The sequence below is a fragment of the Gobio gobio genome, assembly GCF_949357685.1.
Source record: "Gobio gobio genome assembly, chromosome: 6".
NCBI classification, from domain to species: Eukaryota; Metazoa; Chordata; class Actinopteri; order Cypriniformes; family Gobionidae; genus Gobio; species Gobio gobio.
Genome location: NC_137102.1, coordinates 54,875,562 through 54,887,633, shown reverse-complemented (window position 1 = coordinate 54,887,633; position 12,072 = coordinate 54,875,562). Strand labels below are relative to the sequence as shown.

The 12,072-nt window shown below is 37.1% G+C and overlaps 1 protein-coding gene across 1 annotated transcript; it reads left to right on the top strand.

The window, feature by feature from the left end:
- Window positions 1–3,267: 3,267 nt before the first annotated feature.
- On the top strand, window positions 3,268–10,228 carry LOC307127861 (polymeric immunoglobulin receptor-like). The gene is made up of 7 exons (XM_079819332.1): window positions 3,268–3,344; window positions 3,542–3,877; window positions 6,078–6,386; window positions 6,462–6,510; window positions 7,644–7,711; window positions 8,376–8,425; window positions 9,641–10,228. Exons 1-6 carry the CDS (start codon window positions 3,308–3,310, stop codon window positions 8,414–8,416), a joined length of 840 nt encoding a protein of 279 aa, XP_079675458.1. The 5' UTR covers window positions 3,268–3,307; the 3' UTR covers window positions 8,417–8,425; window positions 9,641–10,228.
- The last annotated feature ends 1,844 nt before the right edge of the window (window positions 10,229–12,072 follow it).

Here is a 12,072-nt window from a genome sequence, read left to right as displayed (position 1 = left end):
TTTTGAATCTCTATTTGATATATTTTCTTTGTTTTACTGCTAAATATAACTTACTCATCACCATATATTGTTTAATATTGCCTATCACGTTACATTTTTTGATTTGATTTGATTTGATATCTTTATTTCGAACATGAGAGAAGAAAAAAATAAAAATAAAATAAAATACAATAATGTTCCAACATTTTAAAAGGAAAAAAAGAAAAAAAAAGTAAAGAAGAAAAATAATTTTACAAAGAAAACAGCAAAGTATCTTACTTTCCTGTATAAACATGCTTCTATCTCATGTACGAAAAGGAGTAGGAAGAAGTAAAACTTATGTACTCCTACCCCTTTAATTCTTGCTTTCCTTTAAATAACATACATATGCCTACACCTACGCATATACATATACACATCTACATATACATACACATACACATACACATACACATATACACATCTCTATATATACACATACATATCTATACCCCTATAGCCACATAACACGTACCTACATATAATCATACATACATACATACATACTTTACAATGACCACTAACAAGTATTTCAAGTCATAACAGAGGAGCTCTCCTATTTTCCTACAGTACTTCTTGATACTTCTTACAAATATTTTCTGTATAATTTTTTTAAAAGAGGAATATGTTAGGGCATTGCTTTAATTTTTCATCTAGTTTATTCCACAATTTAACTCCACAAATTGATAAACATAATATTTTCCTTGTTGTTCTAAATCTATTAGTCTTAAAGCTTCCCCTTCTCCTTAAGTTGTACCCTCCCTCCCTCTCAGAGAACATCTTTTGTATATTCCCAGGCAATAACCTATTTCTTACTTAAACATAAATACTGCAGTTTGATATTCAATTTGATCGTAGTATTTTAATAATCTCGACTGCAAAAATAATGAATTTATGCTCACAGAATCCTGCATTATGAATGATTCTCATAGCTCTTTTTTGCATTATGACTAACGGCTGTAGTGAATGTCGGTAAGTGCTTCCCCAAACTTCTAGAATATAAAATGTTTTGTAACTTCTGGATAATGATTTCATTTAAGCGCTTTACTCCATTAATGAGAATGCCATGTTTAATCTAAATGTGTATAGCAGATGTAAAACAGAGTTTACTCATTCTTTTTATTCATTTAAACTGTTATTGTGAACATACACTGTGTTTATGATTAGAATTTAAAGTGGTTTTCCTTCATCTGCCGTCAGTCCCTAAAGTCACCATCGGTGTCGCCAAACAGCTCAGTTTCAAAAATGTTCGTACGCATGGTTTAGAGTTTGCGTACAAGTGCGCAGATTTTCCCGTCAAGTTTGTTATTATAAATCACAATTTATGCATATGAACATGGGCGTGGTAGTGGGGGGGGAAAGTGGACCTGACTACCCAGGGCCCCGTCTAGGGAGAGGGCCCTTTGAAAAGTCTGGAATATATTTTAACATGGAACATGGGGGCCCATCAGGACTGCCTATGCATAGGGCCCAGGATTTTGTGCTACACCCCTGCATATGAACTAGGGGTGTAACGGTACACAAAACTGACGGTTTGGTACAAACTGTCATGATCCTGTCTCTTTCTCTTTTCCCCCCCTGCTGGTCATTTTCATACTCACGCTCTCCTCTGGGCACTTGCTCACTTTCACTTTGTCGCAGCTGTTCCTCGTTACTACTGAGAGGCTCGTTCATTCTGCACCTGTCCCTCCTTTCCCCTCTGATTAGTGTCTCTATTTCTAGTTCTTGTCTTTCCTTTGTTTTCTGCCAGAGTATTATTTCTGTGTGCAGATGTGTTACCAGTACTATTTTCTGTTTAGTCTTGTCCTGTCTAGGTACACGCTGTTCGTACCGATCTAACCAGTTGCTGGTGCTTATGCTGAATCTATGCTCTACCCAGCTCGCCTGCCGCTGACTGCTCCTGACGGGACGTCCACCTGTGTTACTTTTTGAGAAAGACTTTATGTTTGACGGCTCAGCGGCCGACTTGCCAATGTATAATTAAAGAACTGTTGACTTGCCTTCGCCTTTGGATCCTTTCTCTCACCTCCTGACACAAACCTCGGTTTTGAAGTTATGGTTCGGTACGGGTTCTGTACAACACTTTTAGAAAATTGCTTTTTATTTATTTTTATTAAACAGTGGTTTATTGAACAAATTGTGTCTGTCCTTAAATGAATCCAATTATAACTAAAAGTTTCCTTAAAAATTATGCAGTAAACTTTATAGGGAGCCCTTACTTACACATTACTAAAATATTATAGGTTAACAACAGAGCCCAAACTATTAGCCTAAATCAGTGAGTCGAATGAGCAGTTTGGATTGCCAAATTTCAGCAGTTTGGCGGTTTGACACGCGATCCGAATCATGATTCGACTCACTGATTCATAACGCTTCGAAGCTTCATGAGGCCGTGTTTTGAAATCGTCATCACTATATAAGTCGTTATTTAGGGGTTTTTTTTGCGCACAAAAACTATTCTCGTCGATTCATAAAGTTATTGTAGAACCACTGTAGTGAGATGGACTTTGTAACGACGTCTTTAGTACCTTTTAAGGGTCTTGAGAGTGAACCGTGCATTGTGCCAATGGAGGCCTTTCAGAGCCATCAGATTTCAACTAAAATATCTTCATTTGTGTTCCGAAGATGAAACGGAGGTCTTACGGGTGTCGAACGACATGAGGGTAAGTAATTAATGACAGAATTTTCATTTTTGGGTGAAATAACCCTTTAACTCCAAGTCTTCCGGAGTCGCGGCCAAAGCCATTTCAAAAGACAGCTGTTCGCCAGCTTCTTTGTTTACGAGAAGAACAGAGAACTTCTGCAACTCTGCCGTTACGTGCCGTCATTATGTTAAGCCCGCCCACCGACTTTACACACGCTGTGATTGGCCTTACCAGAGTTTGGGTTTTCCAGCTCTCAGGTCTACCGAGAGTTGCTAGACTACAAAATAAATTTTCTGCCCCTAGGGTGCGTCTAGATTTCTAGGCTACATGTAGGGCTTGTTACACTTGCATTAACATGCGACCTGTATCCAGACGTTGCACACGTACACATTGACAAGACAAGTGTAAACGCACTTCTAATTGGAATGTTATCCAATCAGCGTGTCCTGGTCCGGAGGTAGTCAAGGACGCATTGTGATCAGATCTCAGTGTAATGTAAACACAATCCAGTGTCAGAATCAGTCTGCTCAGACCATTTCCTCTCCTCTGTATAGTGAAGAACTGAGAAAACAAGAGGAAGTTGATTATTTTAGACTTCAGAGATGTGTAGAGAACAAACATTTTACAAGTGGATCCTCACCGTCATGCAGTCCATTTGGATTTTTCTTTTGCTCATAAGAGGCAAGTGTTCTGTCTTTCTGTTTTTAATTTATTCATATTCTTCATGAATGTGTAGGTTCTTAAAAATATAAACATAAATGTTAGAGGCATGCAAACATAATCTCAGCATCATCCATTCGTAAGCTTTGACAAAAAGTAAAACTTGCAATGCCTCTATATTGTGTTTAGTCATGATTGTTGATCTTTTCTTCGCTCAGGTCCTGAATGCACATCAGGATCAGTGAGCAGATTGTTAACGGTTCAGACTGGAGGATCTGTCGTTATTCCATGTTATTATGAGAGGAAATACACAGAACACAAGAAATACTGGTGCTTTGATGACTCGGCAGCGTTCAATTTCTGCTCTATTCTGGCGTATGCTAATGAAACCAAAGGAAAAGTGTCAGTAATCGATCATCAAGATCAGAGTTTCTTTACTGTGACTATGAGAAACCTGCAGAATGATGACACTGGATCTTACTGGTGTGCCGTTGAGATTGAAGGAATACTTCAAAAAGATGAAACAGAGCAGCTTCATCTCACAGTTCAATCAGGTATGAGATGAGTTTCAAATAAACTTTCAATTAAAAATGAAAAATTCTCATAATTAGGGCCCGAGCACCGATGGTGTGAGGACCCTATAGTATTTGCTCAGCCTATTATTCTTCTTCTTCCAAATGAATTGCATTTTTGGGGGCCTAAACATGCTCAAAAACTCATGAAACTTTGCACACGCGTCAGAAGTGGCGAAAATTTACGTCTGATATGGTTTTCAGAATTAGGTGTGGCAAAATGGCTTGATAGCGCCACCTACAAAATTTCAATTAAGTGCCATTCAAGCTATGTTTCACGTACGAGTATGAAATTCGGTAGACACATGTAACAGCCCAATAACTACAAAAAAGACCCCGGGTGCAAAATCTAGGAACCCAACAGGAAGTCAGATATTTTGAATTTTCTCTGCAAAATTTGTGCAGTTTTTGCCATTTCCAGACGTTGTACTTTAACGAACTCCTAGAGATTTGATCTTATCAACATCATATTAGGTCAGTCTAATCTAGAGGCCTTAGCGATGTTAAATTGCGAAGATCTTGAGTTTTCCCTGGAGGGCGTGTCCGTGGCGACCTCACAAAGTTCGATGTTTCGCTATAAAACAGGAAGTTATTGTAACTCGGACATACAATGTCCGATCTGCCCCAAACGTCACATGTTTTATTAGAGTTCTGATATGAAGACATCTACATGCCAATATTCAGTTACAGTCATAGCGCCACCTGTGGGCAACAGGAAATGCCATGTTTTACACTGGGATTAACTCCTCATTGAGATGTAACCAGAACAACATCATATTTGGTCAGTCTAATCTAAAGGCCTTGGTGATGTTAAATTATGAAGATCTGGAGTTTTCACTGAAGGGCGTGTCCGTGGCGGCCTCACAAAGTCTGATGTTTGGCCATGACACAGGAAGCTGTTGTAACTCAGGCATACAATGTCCGACCTGCCCCAAACTTCACATGTGTGATAAGAGTCCTGGTCTGAAGACATCCACATGCCAATATTCAGTTAGTCATAGCGCCACCTGCTGGCAGAAGGAAGTGTGGCACATTGAAGTGAGTTTGCCATATTTCTCCTATATTTACCCACTTAAATGCATGTCGCCCACTATTCCCAGTTTTCCTGAGGCCACCGGGTGGCGGTGCATGTGCGAGGGCCCTTTCATCGCTGCTTGCAGCTTTAATTTCTATTAAATTGCAATCTCAGATGACTCATGTCTGTGTGTTCAGCTCCTGGTGTGTCTGTGGTGAGCAGCAGTGTATCTGGACATGAAGGTGGTAATGTCAGAGTCCAGTGTTTGAATATCTGAAGAAACTCAAACAGTGGTGCAGATATAAAGATCAGAGCTGTTACACAGTGGGGAGGACTGACACATCCCATAATCCATCAGTCCAGATCAGTGATGATGGGAGAAGCTCCTTCACTGTGCTGATGACTGGACTGAGACTCAGTGATTCTGGATGGTACTGGTGCTCTGCTGGAGATCTGCAGGTTCCTGTTCAACTCACTGAACCAAAGCCAGGTAATACAGACTCTTGTTGGTGGTTATGGCAAACTCATGAATTATTTGAATCTTTCCCTCTTTGACAGCAGTTGTGACCACATAGGTATTTGAGAAAAACAGGTTAGCTAAGTAAAATATTAATCAGGATTAATATTTTCTGTCATGGGCTTGGTTAGATGTTAATAAATTGGTTACACTTTTCGACATTCTACTCTAACTTTGCAACTCCATGTCAACTAGCAGTAAAGTTTGCAAGTACTTTATTTTCTCACTCTAACCCTAATCATAACCCTAACCTTAAAAAGTTAATGTATGATATGTATACAGGTTTGTATTGAAGCTATTTCATGTAATAAAAACTTATTTGAAAAAATATTGAAATAATATAAACATAACGCATCCCATTAACTGGTATCAGTACAAGAGACATTTTTTTTTATTATACAGAAATGGAAATTATGTTATTTTTTATTTAGCTGCGGTCAGAATATTTGTTCCCTGTGCATCATTGAAAGAATGTTCGATATAATGTAATCTTTATTCATAACTGTTTAAAACAAGAAACGGTTTTGAATAAAGTGTTACCGACCGTAACAGTAAACACTTTATAATATCAAGGAAATTTAGATATTTACATTATATAGCCAATAAGACAATTGACTGACAAATCTGATTGTCTTTTTGACTGTGTTCAGCTCCTGATGTGTCTGTGGTGAGCAGCAGTGTATCTGGACATGAAGGTGGTAATGTCAGAGTCCAGTGTTTCTACAGTTCTGGATATCAGAATAAAACCAAACAGTGGTGCAGATATAAAGATCAGGGCTGTTACACTGAGAAGAGGACTGACACATCCCAGAATCCATCAGTCCAGATCAGTGATGATGGGAGAAGCTCCTTCACTGTGCTGATGACTGGACTGAGACTCAGTGATTCTGGATGGTACTGGTGCTCTGCTGGAGATCTGCAGGTTCCTGTTCAACTCATGGTCAATGAACCCAAACATGGTAAGATCACAAATCAATTCAGCAATAAAAAGGGTGACACTCTTAAAACTAACCTCATGTTTTTCTCCTTTCAAGCAGTGACAAATGTCCCAACAGCGACACCATCTGACGCTGAGACAGACATGTCGGTGTAATTTGACATTTTTTTTGACCATTTAATAGAATCAAACACATTTGAGTTAACCCTAGAGTTGTAATAGGGTTCAGTTTTTGCTGGGACATTATTACTGTATGATTCTCAAATGATGTACGGTATTATTGATTAATAATTAATTAAAACATGCAATTCATGGCCTTTTATTTGATGTAATCACTGTTCAAAGGCATTAATACTGGATCTGGCTGCAACATATTAATGTCTGTATGTGAGAGAATAACTCAGTCAGATTTTAGTTTGATTAAATTTAACATATGACTTTCCTTTACTGTTCTGTCTTTTACACACAATAACAATAAATGGGATCTACTTTCAAGCATCAACAAATGTCACAAAACCACCATAAAGGTTTTATAGAATGACATGACTGGAGTGTTCTTTATTTTCTGAGTTATCATGTTTGTCTGTAAGATGTCGGTGTATCAGGCAACACACACAAGAAGGGAATAATCAAAATTGACTTTAATGGCAAACGAATGAGAATAGACTGGAGATAAACACATTACAATAACCGTCAGAGGACTGAACAGAACAGGGAGTATATATGAATGAGATTGCAATGAACTAAATAAGACACAGATGATAATTATAAGCAACCATAGAAACTAACAGGGACTTGTTCAGAAACCAAAACTAAACAGCAGGGAAACAGGAACTTAAAGGGATAGTTCAAAAATATCCGGGGCTCTTCCAAGCTGTAAAATGGCAGCCCAAAATTTGAAGCCCAAAAAAGTGCATACGTCCATTATAAAAGTGCTCCACACAGCTCGGGGGGTCAATAAAGGCCTTCTGAAGCAAATCGATGGGTTTTTGTAAGAAAAATATCCATATTTAAAACTCCGGCGGACAACTTACTGAAAAACTGGCGCAAAGATGACATAGGATGTGGTGTAAGCATTTTTAACTTTGAGAGACGCTACACTTTCTTCACGGAAGGTGGTCCGCCGGACTCTATATATTTTAGTTTATAACGTGTTGAGAGTGAGTAAATTATGGGATCATTTAAATTTTTGGGTGAACTATCCCTTTAAGAGAAAACACAATATCAAAATAAGAGTCTGAGACGTGACATTTTGTCTTTCTCTTTTTACATTTTGCAGGTACACAACTCCGACATCTGCTGAGGATTTCAACAGGAATCCTACAAGTATGAATAAAATAATACACAGTAAGGAGCAGCTGAACTGGGTTGATCAGATTATTAATTTTTTTCTTCTTCAGAATTACTCAGGAACAATGATAATGTGTTTTAATAACTAATTATGATATAAAATGTGTAAAATCATTTATGCATCAGAAAAGACAACGCAGAATAATTTGGAGACAATTGTTGATAAAATGGAAGCCCATTTCAGACTATAATAATTTTTCTTTTTTGAAGATAAAAAGTCAAAATTGTTACATAAAAAGTTGAAATTATGACATAAAAGTCAAACATCATAACATAAAATGTCAATTGTGACAAAAAGTTTACATTTTGAGATAAAAGTCATAATTATGACATAAAAAGCTGAGACTGACAAGTCAAAATTATAATATAAAAAGTGAATTATAAAATTGAAATTTCATACTTTTTAATATTTTTTAAAAGTATGAAAAAGTATCAAATTTTGTAAATCATAATTATGACCAAAAATATATATATAAAATATAAACTCATATAAAAACATAACATAAAAAGTCAGTTATGACAAAAAAAATCAAGATTATTAGATTAAAGTCATAACTATGACAATAATTGAAATTATGACATATATGAAAAAGTATATAATATAAAAAAATAATGACACTCTTGCACTAAAACTAACCTTATTTTTTCTCCTTTCATGCAGTGACAGCAGCAAATATTTCAACAGCTACACCATCTGACTGAGACAGACAAGTAGGTGTCATTTTTGACCATTTAAAAGAATCAAACGCAAACTTTTGTAGCCAGAAAATTTGGACTGAGGGCTGTAAAAAGGTCAAAACTGTATGATATTAGTAAATGTAAGGTCCACCCAATGGCCCAATGATGGAATCCAAAAGCATGGGCGAAAGTGGGCAACCAGATGTCACACAGATTCTCCCGTCATAAAGTTCAGGCCGATCATGGAAAAAGTGTTGAAAGTGCCTCTGCAGTTCAAAATGCTTACGCTACCAGTTACGCTTGTCAGACAAGCATTTTGAACTGCAAGAGGTACTTTCAACACCTTTTCTATTAGCTGAATACGGAAGGCGATCGGCCAGAACTTTACTTTATAAAGTCTTAAATATGGATATTTTTTCTTACACAAACACATCACTTCACTTCAGAAGGCTTTTATTAACCCCCGGAGCCGTGTGGAGCAGTTATATGACGGACAGATGCATTTTTATGGACTTCAAAAACATAACAACAATTACTGCCAATATAAAGCTTGGATTAGTCAGGACTTTTTTTTAATATAACTCTGATTGTGTTCGTCTGAAAGAAGAATGTCATTTACACCTAGGATGGCTGGAGGGTGAGTAAATCATGGGCCAATTTTCACTTTTGGGTGAACTAGGTTAAAGGTTTAGTTCACCCAAAAATGAAAATTCTGTCATTAATTACTTACCCTTCATTCATCTTTGAAACACAGATGAAGATATTATTTAATGAAATCTGAGCGATTTCTGTCCCTCCATTGACAGCTATGCAACTGACACTTTGATGCTTCAAAAAGTTCATAAAGAGATCGTAAAACAAATCCATATGAATTGAGCGTTTTAGTCAAAAGTTTCTGTAGATGAGGTTCATTCTTGTGTTACACACCACGTTTGAGCTTCAGCAAGAACCAATGAGGTAGTTGCGTAGCTGTCAATGGAGGGACAGAAATCACTCAGATTTCATCAAAAAGATCTTAATTTGTGTTCCGAAGATGAACCAAAGTCTTACAGGTTTTAGAACTTTGTCTTTAACACATACTCATTATTGTGATTTATTCTTTAGCAACATCTAAACTTAACATGTCTTTAATGTTGCATAATATATTTCCTCTAGTCTTTCTTCTGACAATATATGTGAATATAAATATTGTGTCAGAGAAACATGTTCAGTTGTAATATTTGATATGTATTATCTTTTATCTTTCAGATTCCATGTCTGTCTGTCACAGAACTAGTTTTCTCCACATCGACCAGGAAGATCAGCTGATTAGAACATTTCTGATTCTGCTTTACACTCAGTCAGCAGACTAAAGATCTGTGTGTAGAAGGTATTAGACATCTACGCAGAGGACGTCTAACCAATTTTCTTCAAATGATAATTTTTTCTTTTATCCAAAATGACAACATACTAAATAAAACTACATAATTTAAAAAGTGTTCATTATGCATCTTAAAGATTTTTTTTATTGCCCCTGGCCTCACAGAATAGTGCCAGTTATGTTTAGTTTGTTTTAGTGTTCATGGACATTCAGTTTGTTTTCATTGGTCACATGTCTTCCTTTGTTCCGTTTACCCGCCACCTTTTAGTTGTCATGGTAATTCATTTGATCATCACCATAATGTTCACCATTATCTCCCTCATTTACCATGCATTTAAGTTTCTGTCTGTTAACACTTCCATTGTCTGTGCACGAGCACACTGTTTTGTATGTCGGCTGTTATTTTTGGAGTTATCTATTACTCTTTGTAGTATGTTCTCATCTTCGTCTTCATTGAATTAAAGGGGCTACATGTCAATTCTTTCATGTGAAGTCATATATAGTGAACCGAAGAATTTCCACAAAATGACATTCAAAGGAAGCTCCAAGCATATGCTTCTGAACTTGACTATTTGATTGGTAAAACAGAATCCCATTTTATTAAAACTATGTAGTTTAAAATGTTAAATAGTTGTGAATACTATTTGACTGAGAATCAAGCAAGCTTAAGCATTCTGTTGTTGTGCAAATTACTTAGGCCTATAGGCCTACTCTTTTGCACACATTTGCCAAAACATGTTAAATTCTGGTTAACATTGGTTAGCAAATTATACGATCCACACGTGTCATTAAAGGGGTACTTCAGCGCTGGGAAGATGAATGTGTATAAACTGTCATTTATGTAGTAGAAATGTGAAATTATTTTTTTAATTTGGTGCCTTTTAGACGAAGAAATGACAGAACAAAAAGAGAGGGAAAGGATTAAAGAGTTCACCGTACACCATCTCATGGGACCAGGTCATCTGAGTCATCTGTTCTCATGGCAGACACAATAAAGGCGATCTGTGAAAGGCATCAGTTGGTGGTGTCATCTGAAAACCCAAGTTTCTCTCATTCCCCTCTTACCTTAGTTGAATCCCTCACTCACCATGAGGATGCTCTGCCAAATGAGTTCCAACATGAAGATAAACATGGTCTTCCAGATCTTCTCTTAGAAGCTTCCTTGGCAGACCTGCAGAGGAAAGATCAAGAAATAAGAATTGTTATTGAATGGTTTGAAAAAGGCGTGACAACCTCATAACCTGAGTGACCAGCCACCTACAATGAGTCTGTGGTTTAACCCTTTGCGTGCCCCCCCCCACACCCTCTTTGGCAAGTGTGGCATTTTGCCATACCCATAGTAAAAGGGCTGCTGCTCACAAGTTATTCTGAATAGACACATGAACAATATATTTCTAGAAAGCCAGCACTTGAGAGTTTATAGCTGAATACTCAGAATTACTCAGTTATTAATATGGAGATATATAGGCTCAAACATAAAAACAAAAAATAAAAATATTAAGAATATATTTTTAAATGTTTAAAAATATTATGTGAATGAAGTATAACAACTTTTATACTACGGGGCTGTTGAATGATTGAATATGATTGGCTGATGAATGTTCTGAGGTGTGCAATTATTCTGGGAAACGCACAGCGAACGTAGTTCCAGGCAGCTCTCTTGACCGCATTACAGTTCCATATCACTTCGCATATGTGAAGGACTGGAAATGTGATGGTGAAAGATAAAAGTGTCGGGTAATAATAGGTACCCCAAAATTATTATTAATTTTCAGTCTTCAGTTTTAAGTCATTAAGAGAGTCTCTTAAAAAATGGTGTTCTAATGTTACATGGAGTGTAATTTAAGTGTCTTCTGTAAAATGCCTGTAGAGGGCGCATTGCGCAGGGGTGTCCAACCCTGGTCCTGGAGGGCTACCACCCTGCATATTTTAGCTCCAACCCCAATCAAACACACCTGAACCAGCTAATCATGGTGTTCAGGGCTGCTTGATAATTACCGACAGGTGTGTTGGAGCAGGGTTGGAACTGAAATCTGCAGGACGGTAGCCCTCCAGGAGCAGCGTTGGACACCCCTGCACTAAAGTGATGAGGGATTTACGTTCTGGGCAAAGGGCAAAGTCATTAAAGAAAGCGCCAGAATGCTGCAGACTTTAATCTGTGTTTCTCATCATTTCCTACAGGTTTGTTTATATGGGGCAATATTCATCAATAGTGAGACTTGAGAGATTCATAAATGTTTCAAGATAATGTTTGTTCAGTTTAAAAGTGATTGTCGAGTTTTCAAATGAATATATTATTTGCGATGTAAACAGTTCAAAA